This window comes from Vigna radiata, chromosome 11 (assembly GCF_000741045.1).
Source record: "Vigna radiata var. radiata cultivar VC1973A chromosome 11, Vradiata_ver6, whole genome shotgun sequence".
Taxonomy (NCBI): Eukaryota; Viridiplantae; Streptophyta; class Magnoliopsida; order Fabales; family Fabaceae; genus Vigna; species Vigna radiata.
The window spans coordinates 1209058-1229933 of NC_028361.1; the positions used below are offsets into that span (position 1 = coordinate 1209058).

The following is a 20876-nucleotide window of genomic DNA, read 5'->3' on the forward strand; positions in this document are numbered from 1 at the left end:
AATGAACTCTTCAACCCCTTTTAACCAAAAATTATGCTTAATTTAACTAATAACGCACGCTAATTTATGAAATCAAAACAATGTCGGCACAGGAGTCATGAAATTAACTTGCGAATATTCTCGGCGAGAAGCATTCAAGTACAGTCTGCCGCGCGTTAAATGTATTCAGCAAAACAGAAACAGGAGTGATGCAACAATCTCGATTAATTTTCTTATAAATTCTTGGAAGAAACGACAGCCGTAGGCAACTTGAATTTTCAAGAATTTGTAACATCAGAGCACTCGGGCCTATTAAAATACATTTTCATGTTCCAGGTTCATAATGTAAAACAGTACATATTACAGGCAAATCGAGAGCAGGATACACCAACAGGAGCCATAAAATTAGAACATGCTAATACTAGAATTTGGTTAATAGAAAACATCATCGGGGAGCACCATAAACCTGGGTGGAGTCATATTGGGGATAAGCAGCAGGCTGTGGTGACAATGTTTTGCCATACGCAGCCGGAGCAGTTGCTGGTACAGCCCCATAACCTGCCGATTGTGTGTTGGATTGTTCATAACCAGTTTGAGTTTGAGTGGGTTGAACATAACCTGGTTGCCCACTTGGTTGGGCTGTACTATACGCTGGTGCAGCACCACTGCTATAACCAGGGTCTTGGGGTGCTTGGTAGCCATAAACTGCATTGTTGGCAGCCTGTTGGTCAGGGTAACCTGGCTGTGAAGATGGGTATGATGCATAACCAGTGGGACCAACCTGTGCATAACTGGCAGCAGGTTGGGCAGCTGGCTGACCATAACTGGGTTGTGGCTGGGTATAAGGTGCACTGGATGCAGGTTGCGGATGACTGTAGCCATCTGCAGCTGGTGCAGACCCATATCCAGGATATGCTGTTTGTGATGGCCCGGATACAGCATATGGGTATGGCTGTTGTGTAGGCACATTCGTGCCATACGACTGGGCAGGAGCAGAACTCTGATACGGCATTTCGCCTGGTTGAGTAGCTCTAGGATGACCATATGGTTGTTGTGGCTGTCCCTGTGATGGCATGCCATATAGCGGAGGCTTGCCATACTGCTGAGGTGCAGGGTAATTCGGCTGAGCACCAGTCTGAGGGTAGGTCGTTTGAGAGTTTACATGTCCTGCATAAGGATGTTGATTAGGAGCACGATTTTCATACTTCGACTCCTCGTATCCCTGTCCATAACCTTGTTGAGGAAGTCCTGCCTGTGAATAAGCAGCCTGATGACCATAATCCTGACCTTGTGGCTGTCCATAGTTGTAATTCACCTGAGTCGGGGCTGGACCCATGGAAGGTAGAGGGGAAGGACCAGTACCATGTGGTGGGGCTGAACTGGGAAGCTGTGTGGATGGTGGAGCATCAGATAAATGACCCCCTTGTCCTCCATAATAGTCATAACCACCATTGTGTGGGGGTGGAGCTTGAAAGCTGTGGTGAGGCCTTTGTTCCCAACCAGAACCAAAGCCGCTTCTTGGAGCCATATGTTGAGGATAATTTCCATATGGAGGAGCATAAGGTTGATTATGAGAAGGATATGGACCACGATGCTGGTAATCATATGCTGAGGGGTGGCCAAAATGAGAACCCCTCTGACCCCATTGGGGTGGGCCACCAGATCCACGTGGTGGGCGATAGGCCTGCTGGCCGAAGCCACCAGATGATGGCCTGATGGGCTATTCAATCAAAACACAAGATGAAGTAAGTAAACAAGAAAATCCTCTTAATCAGAACAATATCGTACGCAGAGTTAAACCAAAAGCAGCTTTCAACACCCATATTTTGAGAGAACATTTAAAATTCACGAGTAGTCAAATTAAATGATAATAGATGTGCTACCCACCCAACCAAAAAAAGTTATAGTAAGAAAATTCAAAATGATTTCGTCATAAAGTTGATGGAGTTAAATCTATATTATTGCATAATTATATAAATGGCACGCAGACCAAATCATCAGAATTTGACAAGGATATAACTGAAACTGCATGGGAACCAACAGAATAGTATGTAGCAGGTTATAAATATATTGTAATATCCATAGCATGTCATATAATCATGCGCTCAATAAATGACCAAATGTGGATGGGAATTAACCATAGTATGCAGCAGATGTAAATATAAAGTATATACGTAGTATGTCAATCATCATATGCTTGACTACAGTAGGTAATCAACTATACAATATACAAATAAAGTCACAATAAATGCTTGATGTTATCACGGGTATAAAAAAAACTCACCTCAGCAAACTAGGGAAAAGGAAGGAGACGGACAATGACAAAGCAAAACTCATAATGCTCTATGAGTTAAATTCGATCTATCAATTCAACGACTAGCCCATCTTACAAGAGATGGCACATTGAAGTTTAACATCTCTTTAACAAACGTATAAAATTAAAAGATTACGGTGAAATATAAAAACAATAAACACTAGGTTGTTATTAAAGGGACCAATAAATATATTGAATATGTCAATGTTGCCCATAACCACTAATCGGTGATGAAAGATAATTTACAGGCAAAAAGCAATGAAAATGCATGTTTATATGCTGAGGACCGAACACAATAGACTTCCACTATGTAATGAAGATTCACAAAAAGCACAGTTTTCAATATTCAAATCCATGCTTTCATCAACAAACGTTGATCAACTAGGTTTCCTTGCTCTTCTGTACTCACAACACCAATGTAACACTCATTTAACAAAATGCTATGCTAGTACTTTAAAACACACTATCATTAGGTTCAATATATGATAGACAGCATGTTTATGAACACGATATACTGGGATAGACACCTGGTCATATGATTTACGTTAACATCCCCAACCTCAATACACACCATATGACATGAATTGCTTATTAAATATTTGAGTATAGAACTAGATAAAAAAAAACACAACCCCAACATAGTTAAAATCATCAGACTCCATTACTTCACCAGGTATGACTTTCCTTCCAAAAGGTCTCATGCAAATCATACAGCAGCTCTATTTGAGCACCAAGGCCAGCACAACATATTCTTACTGAATCATGATTTTTAAGTCTTGAAGCAATCTTACCAACCATTAAACATCCTGCAATCTGAGGTTTTAATGCCAGCCACCTCTCTTCAGTGGATGAAAGTGAATATGTTGTCTACGCTACATCAAGAAAGCAATGCTGACCCCAGGGAAAAGACAATAGCCAAATCTGCATTTTTAAAGCCAACCAATTCGAAATTGGCACCTTCAAGAAAAATAAATCATTGCAACTGACATCTTGGTTTACATATACGATCTTCTAAGAAGATTTAATTGACCTTGGCATGGATAATTGATCATTTTCCAAACTCACGAACACGGTTTCAGGTGATCAATCTCACTTCTATTGCAGCAATAGATACAATACTTCCATAAATGGTTCATACAGGCATTGAATATATGCGATACTTCCTTGAACACAATCAAGATTTCTATTGCTTTCACAATACAATTGTAGGGTAGCAATCAAACCCAAATAAAACAAGCACAGATATATGAGGATTTTGTCTAGATTTGTATTTTATACATGCACACTATATGGAAAATGTCTAGATTCCGATTTAAAAGGTTAGTTATATACAACTAATCACTTTTAGTATTTATTTGTTTCATTCTGCATAAAAATTCTAATGAAGTAATAAATAAAACTATAAAACTCGTGATTACAATGGGAAATTCAATATCAGTCCATCCAAATTTAACAAGCAATATTTGGTAGCATTACCCCAATAGCAAAAAAGCAAAAAATATATAAACTTTCCAATTCAAAGAAAAGAATAAATAGAAGTTGGCACAAACATGGTTATGGACGCAGATTACACAATAACCTTACCACCCACACAATTCATTAAAAATTACTGCAATTTTTTGAGCCAAATTCAACACATGGATAATAACATAAAATCACCATAAATAAAATTTGTCAACAAATCAACACCAATGCAGAATAATGATCACTAACGTAAAAACTATACTAAGATAAACAGGCACCAATAATATCCGAATATTAAAATTATAAACTTCCGCAGCATAAGCCGTGTATAGTCAAACAAACCTGATTCATGACTTCTTTTATCAATTCTTGTGCAATTTCAATTTGCCTCTTATCACCAGTAACTTGAACAGTTCTTTCTTTAGAATCATCCCCTTCTGGAAGATGTTGAGGTATCAACTAAAACATGAAAAAAGGAATTTGATCAAAATTCACAAGCTAAATTCAAAAAAGGGGAATGAAGAGATCATAAAATTGCAAAACACTCTTGTTGGAGGCGACAATAGTAACAAATAATTATAAAATGAACCAATTCTACGAAACTAAATCTCGAAAAAGTGTATGAGTGTCAAATGGTGTCAAACTCGACGGAAATCACAATTAATCAGCATGGCAGAACTGCTAATCCTGCAGTTATCAATCCCATAAGTACAGAGCAGCCGTACCCAGAAACTGCTAGGACAGCAGAGTGGTCAATATACCAAAGAATTCAATTTCAAGTTAAATAATTCATTATACATATACATGAAGACTAAAACATAAGAATGAGAAAACATTATTTCAAGATCAAAGACAAGTCAGCGACAACACAAGTCAGTAACAACAAACATCATTCAATAAAATATTTTTAAGTCTCTTCCAAGCCTAAAATAAACTCAATACACATGACATTTATGCAACACATTCCCTTTATATAGATGATGAATGTTCCGGCAACAATCTTGGCAGGAAAAACTAAAATTGCATTCAAGTACAAAAGTTTCATATAACTCAGAAATACACTAGCACTGAATAATTAAATTTAAAATGATTACATGTGTGGTAAGGAAGCACTTTTGCTTAACTCATAACAGAACTCTTACACATTGGTTGGACAATGGGTCGGTCACCAATGCTTTCTTTAAAATAAAATATGCAACAATTCACTTTTCATAGATCTATTCAACAATTTACAATGAGATGTATTTCTAAAATCAGAATGATTTTAAGAAACATAAGAAATCAGGAAGCACTCCATTATATTATTCTATGCCATGCATTTCAAAATCAAAGTATTGTCATCACAGTTAAATTTTTAAGCTTTGATATACAGCTCATTATTAGCTCTTTAATTCCACTTTAGGGTGCCATGCATTTCAAAATCAAAGTATTGTCATCACAGTTAAATTTTTAAGCTTTGATATACAGCTCATTATTAGCTGTTTAATTCCACTTTAGGTTCAATTTTAACTACACAGATTTAATACAAAAAGGTTCAAGGTTAACGATAACAACTACCTGGATCCGTGCCCCAGATTTGGTCTGCAGGCTTTTAATTGTTTCTCCACCTCTCCCAATGATTAATCCAACCTGTATAAAAGAAACAGGTCACTCAAGGTTACATACAATAATAAAAAGCACGAATAATGATTTTTTCTAATAAAACGAATTTAGAGATAGTATTAGTCTATCACCTTTTCATTTGGAACTTGTATCTGAATTTGTTCAGATCCAACGGTAGCTTGAGCAGGGGAGAGGCCCCGTGCTACAAGAGAAGGAGATCCCCCAGCATCAGCCTGTCAAATATGAAATGAAACAAGCATAAGCATAAAGACAAGAAAAAAGTAGACAAACAAGAGCAAGATGAAGAACGGATATGATATCAAACCTCTGCAATCACGGCATTCATTAGTTTTTCTGCCTTATCAATACTTTCCAAACTTCCTATCAATTCCACAGACCTTGTTGCACAGTGGGGATCAGCATCAGCATCCCTCGTGATCTGAATCTTTGCACCTGAATTATACTGTAGGTATCGTATAGTATCCCCAGCCTTCCCAATAAGTACACCAACCTGTGCATAAAAAAAAATCATTAGAAAATAAATCCAAGACAGATGTTCAATTAATTAGAAAAAAAGACAGCTTCAAGAGAAAATTAACAAATATGCATGCAATTAACTTCATTGTTGGTACCTAAAAGGATTGAAGAAAGCATAGCAAAATGTACAAATTTAAAAAGAATAATCACTCTTGATTGGTTCAATACAAGTTGCTATATTTCATTCCTGTACAGTTTTATGAATAAACATAACACGTGTCAAGTTTATGTACAGATGATTCCTTCATCCTTGTATAAATGGCCATAGCCTTTACTGTATTGAGGGAGAATGATGGAATCAACGAGATATTCATTCTGAGGTGGTATGAAAGCTCCTTTGGAAACTCTGGTGGCCAAACCACTGATACGAATTTTTTTATCCCTTCTTATATCACCATGGCTAACCAGAGCTCAATCTGTGGTGATTACCTCACCAATCCCTCAAATCCGTTGATTCTTCATGCCAACAGTCACCCTCACAAGCATCAGTCTTGCAGCGCGCTCTCCTCTCCAAAAATAGACTGAAGTTTGTAGATGACAGCATTCTTCCTCCATCACAAACAGATACAGCATGGATGTGATGCAACAATATAGTACTCGCTTGGATTCATAGACCCCATTGATTATTCTATTCTGCATCCAATGGATCGATCAAGCTTCAGAGGTATGGTGGAATCTACATGATCATTTTTCTCATGCTAAGATGTTTAGGGTTTCTGATCTTCAGGAATGAAAATAACAAATCGTAACTACTGTGAAATTTCATGACTGGTTCCATAATGACTAATAATGACTAGTTGCATTCTCTAGACCACATTGACAATAGGAGAAGCCCGTACCCATGATGCAGAGGTAGATACTTGTAGTAGTAAGGCAAAGGGTAAGACTGGCATGGATGCATAGATCGTCACCCCAAAATCAAAAACCAGGAAATAGCAGCAAAACAATAAAAAAATTTATACACTTTTAAGTGGAAGAATTATTATATTCAGTTTACTACTGTGAATTGCATATGTTAATAAACATTATGGTTGTTGAATATGACAAAAGAATTAGTAAAATATGTCCCTTGTTAATTAACTCCCTTGTACATACACATTAGTTTTGATTTAGTCCTCATAAATACGATATTTCTATATTAAGTCCTCAGTAAACATTTTATTATTTAATTTTGGTTCCTAAAAATATATTAAATAACGTACCTTTTTTATTTTAGTCCCTATAAATGTACCACATTTTAGTCCTTGATGATATTATATGTAAACAAGACTCTTTTTTATTGTTACCATTGCTGAGTCAGCTATTTTTTTTACATGCCATGTGATGTCATCACCGCTAAATTTACGAATAAAGCTAAAGGCAGGAACTAAAAGCAAAGAAAGAAAAAGAAAATAGAGGAAAACTAAACAAAAACTTAAATAGGAACTAAAACCAAAACATCCAATATTGTGAGCATTAAAATGTTAAAAGTCATATAAATAAACTATGCAAGTGAGTTTTTCATAATATAATGTGTATTACAAATGGATTGGCCTCAATTCAACTCCAAAAATTAGCTTGGGTGGGGAGGATTGCGAAAATCTTACGAGTCTTCTAGCATTATTCTTAACCGACATGACTTGTGGGATAATAAGACATTCGACATTCCCAAAACACAAAATCTGAAGTGTGAAATTTTGCCAAATAGGCATCGAAAATAGCCAAAAAGGGATAGATAGAGTTGAGGCCTGGTAAAATCACAGATATGGATTAGACCTAACTCAACCTATAAACCAGCTCAACTCAATCCACCCTGTGATTCCCCCGTTTCCTCTATAGTCGAAAACCAATCATGTCCGTTGTCATTGGCAATTCGTGAGTAAAAACAGACTCAGACAAACACAAACATGACTACTTCAACTCCAGCAAAAATCAACTGTTATTGCTCAAACACAGAAGTATATTTTGACTAATATTTTCAAACCCAGTCCCAATTCTAACAATACATTAGATCCCATACAAGATGCAAACACATACGGAACAGAATTGTTAATTGCAGTATACAAAGAATAAGCAAAACTACAAACCATGACAGGAAATTTCTAAATTGCATTGTGAGCTTCAAAGATAAATTTTTAGGGTTTAGTACCTACGAAATCTAACACTGATACAAACATGTAATATAATTGAGCCTCATAACATGCATCCAAGAGAATCGAAATACCTTGTTGTTAGGAACCTCAATTCTCCGTGTTGTTATCTCAGCCTCGGATGCGGATTGCTTATGCTCAGAAGAAGCATCTGGCTGAAATCAGGTACAAGAAATTCATTGAAGATAAATATCATTTTAAAGCAAAATACAAACAACTATGGTGTTCAGATATACAAGAATCCAAAATAAAATATTTTTAACGGACAAACTTAATATAAAATCAAAATCTCGGATACATTATCGACACCTTATCATACGACACTTCCACGCTATGCAAAGCAGTTTCAACAGCACTGGGTTGCTTGTCTCCAGAAGTATCTGGTTCAGTTGCGTCCTTAGACTCTTGTTGAGTTTCTTTAGAAGGCTCCTCGGCACTTTCATGTCCAGCGTTCTCAACAGGAGGTTCTCTGGCGTCATCTAGCTCGCTATTCTCGCCAGATTTTTGTTGAACAACAGTTGCCTCAGTAGGATCTTTGGTAGTAGTTTGATCAGGCTCAGGAGTGACATCCTCCAGAGCCGATCTTTCTTCGGTTTCTTTCCCTTGATCAGCCTCTTGCTCTTGCTCATCTTGATGCCCATTTGTATTAGCTGTTGACACCAAAACCGGAGTAAGATTTACACAAACAGGTCATCGTAAGAAAAGAACAATAAAGAATGCAAGAAACACACTCTTTCTAAACCACGCCCTGTTACACGCTGGAATGTATTCAGAATCACAAAATGCGGGTGAGATTCACTAAAGATAGTGTAACCCACGTAATTCCATGATACCCAGTAAATTAAGCCGATAATGCAATTCAACGGTTGTAGCGCTAGCATTTACATAGTATCATTTGATATAAATCATTTCTCCTCTTTCTTTCTCTTTCAGACCTAATATCATCCTCAATAATTATTTTACGAACAATATTCTAATGAACGGAACAAACTTATTGCGGCCATTGCAGGACCCGAATAATTGAATTAATTGAATTGGAAAACAAATTGACGATTACAGTACCGGGGACGTCACGCTGGTCATCGAGGCGAGGACGCTTGTTCTCGGTCTCTGCGGGAACCGCCGCATCGGCCGTTTCGCCGTCGACATTGGAGTTGGAATTGGCATTAGATTCGGTGGATTCGGGCTGCAGATCTTCGAGTTTGCGCTTGTGATCAGAGGGAACAGGGCTGCCAGCAGGTGCCGCAACTTCTTCCTCCGCCATGAGCTGTGAAAGATAAACGTGCAGCAGGAGTGTGTGGTGAATGAGAGAGGGATGGAGGGAAATGAGGTGGTTCGAGACGAATGGATATTTATTGTGTCACTGCCACTCGCTGGTTCTGATTTTAGGGTTACGACCTACGCACCCATGCCAGTCACACCCTAGGCTTTTAGTACAACTGGTACCTACCTGTCACTCGCGGGCCGTTGGGCTTTTACTACTGTTAATGGGCTATTTCTTCCTGAAGGCAAATTCTTCCTGCACCCCGTGCTCTTCAAAATACTAATATTATGCTTTTGAAAATAAATTTAGACGATGAGTGTTTTGAAGTTTGTGGGTGGTGATTGCTGGTGGTTGTGTTTATGCATTGCATTTTTATTTTTATTTTGAGTTTCTCGTTTATGTATGAGTTTTAGATTATACGATTCGAACAGTTTTTGGATTACATAATACAAACTTCTAAATATATATATATATATATATGTATATATATATATATATATATATATATATATTGTAATATACAATTTGAATAAAAAATTGTATTCCAAAATAGATCATTTAGATTAAGAAAATGTAATACACGATAGAAAATATATTTTGTAATGTATAATTTGAAATATAAAATCTATAGTGTGTTATGAAATATACACTATAGAATATAATAAATTGTATTCTGTACAGTTCAAATTACAAATTTATATTTAAGACTGTACATTTTAAAATATAATTATTTTTGTTATATTTAGATTGTACATTCTAAAGTATAAAAATTGTATTATAATTGCTAAGTTTGGAAAAACAAAATTATTTAATCATATATTGAAAACCGATTAAAAAAGTACAATGAACAACACCTACATTATCACAAATAAAGTGCATTCCTACTATTATAGTGTTTTAATGTTTGGTTTTTCTGTTTTAGCGTAGATTTAAATTTATGTGACAGATTAATTTAATTCTACTATTTGAATGAATTTAGAGGTATAGACTTAAAAGTAAAGTTTGTGAGAATTAGTGTAAAATTTAATTTATGTGACAAATTAAAAAAGTTTACTTCCAAATTCACTCTTGCTTATCTCCAAATCTATTCAAATAAACAACAAAAAAATTTATTTTCAAATCCTCTCAATCACTCTCTTCCAAATTCACTCAAGTGAACAAGGCATAGAAATGTTGAACTATGATGTGTCCACTTTAGATAATTGATTTGAATGAGAGTGAGTGGAAGAATTTGAAGGGATTTGAGAATAAATTAATTGTTGTTTTTTTGTAAGGGATTTAGAGGTGAGTAAAATTATATTTGAAAGTAAAGTTTATGAAAATTATCATAGGATTTGACAAATAAAAATTTGTTTAATTTATAGAAATTAAAAATTACCAAAATGTCCTTAATTATAAAAGTAATATAAAATAATAATAGTTAATGTTATGTATAGTTGCATAAATGTTTATAAAGAGAAAAAAAAATTGAAAAATAAAAAAAATGTAAAAAAATGATAATTTAATAAATTGAAATAATAATGATAATGATAATAATAATTATTATTATTATTATTGTTGTTGTTATTAGAGATGGAAGACACGGGATAAAAGATGATAAACATTGTAGTTTTGTTTCACATATGGGAATTATGAATTATGGTTAGGGTAAATATGAGAATTTCTCATAAATCCCAACAAATCATACCTCTTATGGGATGATGGAAGAAAAAAACAATATCGCATTTACTTGCATTTACTTCATCGAAAATCAATTGAAATGAACACGAAATTTCATTTTAATTCATCTCCGTAATTTGGTATGAACATAGGCTTATTTTGGAAGAACAAACTCTAAAAGAGTAAAAGAGGGAGGTTGTAAAATGTTAATCCATCATTAAGTGAGAAGAAATGGAATTGACATTCTAATTTACGTCTAACAACACCACTTTACTAACGCACGCTAATTTACCTCAAGAGTTTACTGTCAACTAAGCGTTCGTTGACTCTAACTCGGTGTCTCACATCCTAAACCACTTTAACTCGTTATTAAGTGAGCGTTTGGTGGTCTCATGGTGGTGCTTAACACTATATCTTAAAGTTTACTAACTTCACATTTCAGGCGGTGTTCAAAGGTACACCCGAACATCCAACAACACATCATAAACTTATAAAGAATGATACTTCAACTTGCTCGACTGGCTCAAATGGATATTTGTGTCTCTTTTATAAATTATATTTAGTGTTAATTCAATGTAGAAATGCACCACTAAAGGCTAGTTACTCAAACTCAAGTGGTCATTTTCAACAATTCGATAAATTCTAATAACAATTAAACACACACCCAATTTAACATATTCTCATTCGCTATAATTTCATGTTGGTTTCACATTTTTCACAACTTCAAACATTTCAAACTAAATTATCATATATCCACTCAATTATAAACATATAATCAAACTTCATCACTTTCTTCTTCCCACGAACCACAACATCCACCATCGACCTTTGAACCACTCCCAACACTGCCAACAAGTCGAGACCACCACTAAAACGTCGGGTCACCACAATACCACAAAATGGAAGCAGAACTACAAAAGGTATCGCACGAACAACACAACTCAATAACAAGTGAGTGTCGAAGAATGGGATAGAGAGTTTATACCAACAGTCATTATTGCATGATCACCGGTACAAAAGTTCGTTAAATGAAGGACAAAACAGTCTAATGGAAGGTACAGGGTGATATAGGTGAGGTGCAAGAAGAAAAGCTCTAAAAATGTGATTTTAATTCTAATTCAATATCACATAATTGGTTGAGAGACTAATGTTTGCATTTCTTTATATATTGCAAATTTGCCTTAATATTTATAATAAATGTGAAATCTCCAACACTCACTCAAGTTGACATCTGAAATTAAATATTAACTAGTGATTCAATAATGATTAGATAATCGAATATATAACAGACTTAACAAACAAATATGATCAGGATACATTATAACTTAAAATCCTATTACCAGGTTAAGAGGTAAACTTTAAACTTAATTCAATCTCACAAACCAAATGTGTAAGATAAAATTTATACCCTTTTATATTATACAAATTCGTTTTATTTATACTCTATATAGATTATTATTAAAAACAACAATAAAATAAAACATAAAAAAAAAACCAAATGTCAATCGAGTATGTTTAATTTTAAAGTAAAAAATGATCTACATCAAAAAATAATCCGTTTTGAGAACTTTTAATTTTGAGAGAAATAAATTGGATAAAAACATAAACCCATAAGGTATGTATATTTTCCTCATCCATGTTTTTTTAGTTATGTTTTAAAAACATAAACCAATATTAGAACTCGGTTGAGTTGTATTCATTTTCTTTAATACAATGCGAGAGTTTTATCCCAACGCGTCATCATCCAAGAACTGAAGCATCATATTGCAAACAAGAAGTGCACTGCGATTCGACAAAACTGTGTCGCTTTCTTGCTCATCGACTGTGTTCTCCGACCAATTCTCGTTAATGTATTTTGCTTTCTTGTTCTTTAGTTTTTTTTTTTTTTATGAAAATGTTTATTCATTTCAGATTTAAATTTTTATTTACAATTCAGTTCTGCAAAAGTGTGATTGAACATTGGAGATCGACATAGGAAGTCGGAGAGTTATGGATTCTTCCTTTTCTCACATGGCTTCGCTTCCAGAAAATGCGACGGAGGAGCCTTCACAACAGCAAACTCAACCCGATTCTGCTTTCGCTTCCGTTCCTCATCGCCCACCGACTAAGTAAGCTTCTGCGATCTTCTTCTTTTCACCTCTTCATTTATCAGCAGATCGTTATCCGCATCTGCAATTAAACGGCGGTGTTCACCATCGCTTTCCGTTTCAACCGCGTTGTTTATTGTAGGAGCTCTTCAGAAAAATACGCGCCCCTAGATTGGTCCCAGTATTTTGATAAAGAAGAAGATGTTGCGATTCCCGAATCGAACGATGTTAGTCTGGGAATCTAAATCATGCTCTTTCTGTGACCGCTTCTGTAATCCCGATAATATGAATCTTCTTTTGTCATTTTCCCCATTTGTTCAGGTGTTTCATGTTTACACGGCAGGAACCGAGGGACCCGTTGTATTCTGTTTACACGGCGGTGGTTATTCCGGGTACGATTGGTGCTAATGTGTGTCTTATTCATTGTTTCTTCTCTTAATTTATAGTTATTATTAATGGTCCACGAAGTATTGTTGAATATACTGTCGCCTACCTCTAAATTTCCTCTTGAGACAGTTGGTAGTGGTGTGTGCTAACTTTTCGGTTAATATTATAAATTTCTTGATCTTGTAGGAAAATTAAATGTTTTTGGAAGAATACATTGTCTAAGTCTCGCTCAATGTGATATAGGAAGATAAATAAGGACTACGTGGATTATTTCTGATTATCAATCAATTCAATTTTGTTATTCTGTTAGGAATTTTATTTATGGCATTGGTAGTTAATTGGTGTAATGCATTAATCAATCAGACTAATTTTTTATTACCAATCAATTTAATTTTGATTATTCTGTTAGGATTTTTATTTATGGCATTGATAGTTTATTGGTGTAATGTATTTCTATGAAACAGAGTGGAGGAATGTAAATGTAAGTGTGTGCACATAAATTATTTTCATATTCAGAAGTGTTTCTCTTTTTTATGCATAAAGTCTTAGAGTAAAATTTTACTGCACAGTTAGAAGGCCTGCATGCAAGCTATGAGATTGTGAGTGCAACAAGAAAGTAAGCTTAATGTTTTAGAATTGAGAATGTTCCTATGAATGAAGGAGCACACAAGACCGGATAGAGCTATTAATACAATCACTGGAGAAAAAAAGTAGGGATAAACTCCATAGTAGAAAAGGTAATGTCTTTTCTTAGATTGTTTGGGCATGTTTAGAGAAGACTCATTGGAGCACAAGTAAGTAAGAAGGGTGAATCAAGTAGAATATAGTCAAATTGTTGCAGGTAGAGGGAGACTGAAGAAAGTTGTTGGTCAAATCATTAGAGGGATTTTGAAATAATGTTCTAGATTTTAGAACATGCCAATTCAGAAACATGTCATTTATCAACATTTTTTTTTTCAAATTATTCATAATTTACAACCTGATGAAAGTCTTCACATTTATATTTCCACAGGCTTTCGTTTGCTGTCTCAGCAAGTAAAATTAAGGAGAAAGCTAGGGTAGTAGCTATGGACTTGAGAGGTCATGGGAAATCATCAACAGAAAATGATCTCGACTTATCTGTGGAGGTAAAAAGTAGTAAATGAACTAAATTGGATATCTTATTACTCATGTACTTGTAGAGGTAATCATCTTCTTGTGCAGACTATGTGCAATGATGTATTTGCTGTTATAAAGGAATTATATGGCAACTCTCCTCCAGCAATGATTCTTGTTGGTCATAGGTGATTCTGTTTCTTAAATTAATTTTCTTGGATTCTTGTTATAGGGACTTTCATACCTGAAGTCAATTGTCAAAGATCAATTAATAATGTTCCACTTTTTGACACTTTTATCTTGGTTAAGCATGTTAGTCTCTGGAAGTAATATTGGATTCTTTTCCGGCTTAAATGTGCCAGAAAATATATTTAAATATATCTATATAACTGTGATTACCCTTCTTTCACTGCCTTCATTAGATGACAATATCATATAACTCTTGTTAAGCTTTTATTAGTTTGAAGTATAACTCTTGTTAAGCTTTTATTAGTTTGAAGTATTTTTTCCTTCTGTAAGTTCAGAGTCTTTTAAGGGCATTTTGGTTTTCACTTCTCCTTTTGTTTCTTCATTTCAACTCCAAACACCCAAGGACACTCTATAAAAGAAACGTCAACTTAAATAAGTTTGATGCTTAACAAATTATAGTATTATGAAACAGCTATAACTTAAATATGAAGTAATTTTTTATGCTCTCGATAAACCAAGTCATATGCTACTACGTTGATAAAAGAAGAACCTTATGTACTTTGTTTGATACATGAAATCCATTAGTCTCAAGGGTCAAAACATTTTTCCCTGATATGTGCTACCTGTCTCTTCTCCACAGCTTTAGTACATCTGACTAGAGTTATCATCCTTCAATCACTGTGTATTGTGCTTCAAAACTCATAAGCATAATGCATTTACTATAAGACTGTAATGTGGTATGACTACAAGGATATTCTGAATAACTGTTTTGCATTACCACTTTAATTTGACATCTGCATTTACTTTTGCAGATATCTGTGTTCCTTTTTCTGTTTTTATCTGTATCTGCACCACTTGCCTTTATTTTTCACTTATTTTCTTCTCTGAATTTTATTCCTATGAATATATTTGGTGTACTGAGCATGACCAGTTTTCCACTTGTATAAATTACATTTAACTTTGTTTTATATTATTATTATTATTATTGGTCATTGATCAAAATTTGTTTCATTATTGAAGCATGGGAGGATCAATTGCTGTGCATGTTGCTGCAAGAAGAACATTGTCCACCTTGGCTGGGTTGGTTGTCGTGGATGTTGTAGAGGTTGTTTTCTGTGGATAATTGCCGTATAACTTTTGTGACTACTTTTTTGTCATTAGAACAAAGATGTTGAATGTCTCAACAATTTCAGGGAACAGCTATGGCCTCACTCATGCATATGCAGAAAATTCTATCAAACAGGATGCAACATTTTTCAAGCATTGAAAAAGCTGTGAGCTCTGTCTCTATACCTTCTTTCCTTTGTGTTTCAAGTTTTGTGTTTTGTGTTGTGTCTACTGTTTATGATTTTGATTTTTTTTACTTTCTTTTCATTGTCATTATAAAAGAGTCTTCAAAAATTATTTTTGAATGTCATCCCAATCCTAATTTATGATATTCCTCTTGAATATTGAGTTCTGGTTAGAAATGCACTTCAAATTGTTATTTTAAACTGATTTTCTTTTGTTGAAATATCGGACAGTTATAACGTAATCATTGTTTTTGAATAAGAGGCACTGGTGCAAATTATCAACCTCTAAACCGAGACACTAATTTACTAGCTTCGTGGCACGAGAAGTTACTAGTTAGTGCACAAGGTGTGTGGATCCAAGAACCAAGAACACCAAAAGTATTTAATCGAGGGAGGTCTTGAATGAGAAAAAAAATGTATACAAACATAGAATTAGTACCTTTCTGCTGTTATAAGCCATAGCTTAAGTTTACTAACATACATTATTATATTTGTACATACCAAGTGGTTTATTTCTGTTTTGAGCTTAAATATAATTTTGGCCCCCTTATTTTGTTTAATCTACACTTTCAGCCTCTCCCCTTTCCCATCTTAAAATTGAGATTTGGTCCTATTTTAGGAAATCCAGAATTTTGGTTCAATCCACAATTTTGTTTGCGTTTGATTTCTTTTATTATGGTCCGATTGAATCCTAGACCTAAACATATTCATTCAAGGTTCGAAAAAATATTTAATTAACTAAATTTAAGAAATACAAAAAATAAATGTAGATAAATTGAAGATTGGTCTAAAATTGTGGATTTTTTTAAAAGGAGGGGGACTAAATATCTATTTAAAAATGGGAGGACTTAAATGGCAACTTGAACAAAATAGAGGGATCAAAATCGTATTTAAACCTTTAATTTAGTTGAATTGCCTCTGCCATTCACCGTCCAATGGCATGCTATAAGTGCAAAAACATCAATTGAGGTTTTCATGTGGACATATGGCTGTGTTATCAAACCTGCATAAGCTCTAGGTTTAAGTGAAGGCTCACTGTTGCTTCATTTATTCTGGTGAATTTTGATGCGAGTTGAAATTGCTTCTGTTCAGATTGAATGGAGTGTCAGGGCGGGGTCTCTAAGAAATATTGATTCTGCTCGTGTATCCATCCCTCCCACATTAAAATATGACGAGTCAAAAAAATGGTGAGTAGTAATGCTTCTCTTAGCTTTCCATTACATTGAGAGAATAATTCAAAATATAATGTTGTTTATGAGTTCCATGCATTCTAAACATCTGGTTACATGCCCTTTTGTTATTAGTTTTATGCTCGATTAGTATGACACTGATGTGATATTGCAGTTATCTTTACCGAACTGAGCTGGAAAAGACTGAACAATATTGGAAAGGCTGGTATGTTTTTAACTTAACTTTCATGCCAGATGTTCACAGCAGTTGCAAATTGTATATATGAATGAAACCAACTACCTTCTATGTTTTCTAACTTCTAAGCAAGAGGTGGATTGTGTGGGGCTTCAATTTTGATTGTTTTGGATAATTGCTTCATATATTGTTGTTTGGATATTCTTTGAGTCTTTATGCAGAGAGGAATGTGTTAAAACAATGACTGTTGGCTCCTTTCTTTCCACAATTTTTCTTCATATTTATTGCTTGAAGAGTTTTAGATGATATACTTCCTCGGAATGCAGAGCATGATTACTTGATTCTAAACAAAGACAACTAGGCTAAGTTTTCATAAAATTGAAAGTAACTCTCGTGGTATCTTACTATCCCTTTAAGCAGTTAATATTTTTTCTTACAGGTATGAAGGACTCTCCGATAAATTTTTGTCAAGTCCAGTTCCAAAGTTGTTGTTATTAGCAGGAACAGATAGATTGGACAGGTTACTCTTTTTGAATTATTTTAACTTTTGGTGGTACCGTAAACTTTATTTGTTGGTTTTCAGTGAAAACATCTTTTACAGCTAGCCAATTTCAATGGTAAAAATAGAATGCAAATCCTATTCCAACTTTATGTGTTACTACTGCATGTTCCAAGTAGCATGGCAGGTTATGATCCGAGATTAGCTCAATCTTTAATGTATACATATCTAACTATACTCTAGCAAGAATGAGAATGTTAAGTTGGATATGTGGTCTCCAAAGAAAGGATACATATGAGAAGATATTGGTGGGAAACTGATTGGGAAAATATAACATTATAATTGCTTAATGTGAAATGAACATGTTCAATGGTAACTGAAAACAATTGTGAGGAGAGGAGATTTCCTGGTTTTTTTGTTCTAAGAAAAGGGAGAGAGGGGAACTAAGAACAACACTGAGTGAGTTGTTAAGAGGGATCTCACGGTGAATAATCTCTATAGATTTGGTCTTCAACTGAGTGGAACGAAGTTGTGTGTCTTGTGTAGCTGACCTCACTTTGTGGGGTAAAACTTTGCTGTTCTTGGTTCATTAATAGATATAACTGAAATTCATAATAAGGTAAATTTTAGTTGTCTAAATATTTTTGAAGACTCTTTTTTTTTCATTCACTATTACCATCGAAAAATGTGTCCCACACTATGATTGTTCCATTTTCTTTTGTTACGTTGTTACTGTATGTAATGGTGGCATTTCTAAACGCAATCCTGATTCATATTAAACTTCACGGCAACAAGTAAATATGATCTATATTTTTTGAAATTAAATTTAGGCCATCTTGTATGCACCACTATGTTGATTACAACATATTTATTTTAGATGTATAAAAAGGATTTATATGATTTTAATACGAGGGTGATGATATATGTTTGGGATACTAATGTGAACATTACGCGAACAAATAAAGTTTAATTAAATAGCATTGCATACTGTGTAATTCTGTTTCTCGTATTCTTTCTCAGTTGTGAGAAAACAGAATTGTTGAAGTGGAGTTCTGATGTTTTCTTGGAATTATTCCTATGGCAGGTCTCTTACAATTGGTCAGATGCAAGGGAAGTTTCAAATGGTAGTTGTAAGGCATACGGGGCACGCTATTCAGGTTTGTACCTGCCGTGTCCTTCTGCATTCATTATGTTGTTTCTGGTTTTCTCCTACAATTTGTAATTTAATAATTTGTGGTTCAATATTTTTAGGAAGATGTACCAGATGAATTTGCAACTCTGATTGTCAACTTCATTTCTCGGAACCGAATAGGCCCTAATGGAGTTGAGGTATTTCTCATGATGATTTCTTTACAACTGTCCTGATCGTACTGATACTACTGTCACATTTATGAGAGTGTTTTTCCGTCATAATAAAAATGCTTTTATTTTTATTACGACTACTTTAGTTGGGAGAACCTCAACTTGGTTAAAAGTAGAGGTTTTTGGTCCTAAGAGGCTGGGGTATCGGTAAGGATCAAGTATGTATTTGGGAACCAATGAACATATGAAGCAATTGGAAATAACAAGTGATTGAGTTGAATGTCATCATTACTTTCTTAAGTGCATTTATATGGCACTAGATGATGTGAATCAAGGATCCTAACAACAAGAGGAATTTAAATAAAACAAGATACATCTAATTCAGATTTAAACAAACAACATAACACAAGAACTGAATTGAAATAGGAAGAAGAACTGCAGAAGTAGACGAGAACATGAGCTACAACAGAAGCAAGACAGCAAGCAAAGAAACAGAAAAGGATGGAGAGACCTGTAGAGACTTGTTTTACTTAGCACTATATCGAGGACAGTTTCAATTTGCAATTCATTTAAATGAATTTAGAGGAAAGCAGAAATTACCATGCACTTTACTTTTAAATAGTTTATACTTATTTTAGATTTCATTTGATTGTCACAATACTTAGGATTTGGTTTGTATGATTCTTGATAAAATTATTTTGCAGATACCAGGCCTTCGCAAGCCAGCCTTTTCAAAACCTTGAATCGGGCTGGTGTTTAAGTAACCCGAGAATGACCACTCTGCAATATGATGATGATCATGGATTTCTTACTTTTTTATTTATTTACTTTGAATATATAATTATGTATACAATATTTATTTTGATAGGGGAGGAAGGTAGGTAGGTGAAACGATTATACATCTCAGATTATTTTCAAATGTAATGAGTTGTGGGGGGAAGACGAGGAAGGGCATAGATTTGAGCACTCAGCTAAGGAAAGTTAGTGTGGTAATCGGTACTATCCTTAATGAATGTTACGAATACGGGGAGGAAATGCTGATGCAATGTGATTTTAGATTTTTAGTAAAAACAATCAACTTACTAACATGGAATAGTTATTTGAATGAAAAATTACAAATGCTTTGATTGCGTAATTATAACTTTGTAATTATTATTTCATTTTTTATTTATGATTATTGTTATTAATTCTTGTTCATATTTTCAATATAATTTTTTAATAATTATTATAATAATTATTCTTTTCTGTATTTATATCATAAAAAATTAGATTACAAGTGACTATGTTTCCCCTAGTAATATATCTATAATTTATACCATTATAGAAAAGAAATACATATTTATCTAATTTCATTTACCGTGATTGTAATGAGGTAATTTTGCATTTAAATAAATAAAAAATTGATATATTTATTAATTAAGTAACTAAGAACTTTTTTTCTACATCTGAATAACTAAAGAACTTCTTTACTTTAAAATACCAACAACATATATCATTTTACTGTAATATTACGAGCTATTTTATTATTTATAAAACAATAGCCACATTAAATAATAGTTGTCCCCGAAAATTATGTAAGTATTTATTGAAGTTAATACATAATTATTATAATATTCAAATTTTTAATTAAATTTTATACTTTTTATTCTCGTTATAAGATAGCTATGGATATATTTGCTCGACTAACAATAAAAAGATCGGACTTAATTATG

The 20876-nt window shown here is 34.0% G+C and overlaps 2 protein-coding genes across 4 annotated transcripts; one reads left to right on the forward strand and one right to left on the reverse strand.

Annotated features, from left to right (window-relative positions):
• Positions 1-186: 186 nt before the first annotated feature.
• LOC106777572 (far upstream element-binding protein 2) lies at positions 187-9439 on the reverse strand. Of its 2 annotated transcripts, none has more exons than XM_014665203.2 (8): positions 9088-9439; positions 8335-8675; positions 8100-8180; positions 5685-5870; positions 5491-5592; positions 5315-5386; positions 4100-4216; positions 187-1699 (listed from the first exon to the last, which is right to left on the reverse strand). In XM_014665203.2, exons 1-8 carry the CDS (start codon positions 9287-9289, stop codon positions 425-427), a joined length of 2376 nt encoding a protein of 791 aa, XP_014520689.1. In that variant the 5' UTR covers positions 9290-9439; the 3' UTR covers positions 187-424. The 2 variants fall into 2 exon arrangements, with proteins under 2 accessions (XP_014520689.1, XP_014520688.1); XM_014665202.2 differs by having other exon boundaries at positions 5312-5386.
• A 3190-nt stretch (positions 9440-12629) lies between these two features.
• Positions 12630-20299, forward strand: LOC106778089 (protein phosphatase methylesterase 1). 2 transcript variants are annotated; one of them, XM_022787539.1, is made up of 14 exons: positions 12630-12798; positions 12885-13056; positions 13178-13262; positions 13357-13427; positions 14435-14549; positions 14626-14705; positions 15727-15811; positions 15900-15980; positions 17091-17185; positions 17343-17393; positions 17803-17883; positions 18947-19019; positions 19114-19191; positions 19591-19848. In XM_022787539.1, the coding sequence occupies exons 2-14, from the start codon at positions 12938-12940 to the stop codon at positions 19609-19611; spliced, it is 1035 nt and encodes a 344-aa protein (XP_022643260.1). In that variant the 5' UTR covers positions 12630-12798; positions 12885-12937; the 3' UTR covers positions 19612-19848. The 2 variants fall into 2 exon arrangements, with proteins under 2 accessions (XP_022643260.1, XP_014521480.1); XM_014665994.2 differs by lacking the exon at positions 19591-19848 and adding an exon at positions 19869-20299 and having other exon boundaries at positions 12632-12798.
• The last annotated feature ends 577 nt before the right edge of the window (positions 20300-20876 follow it).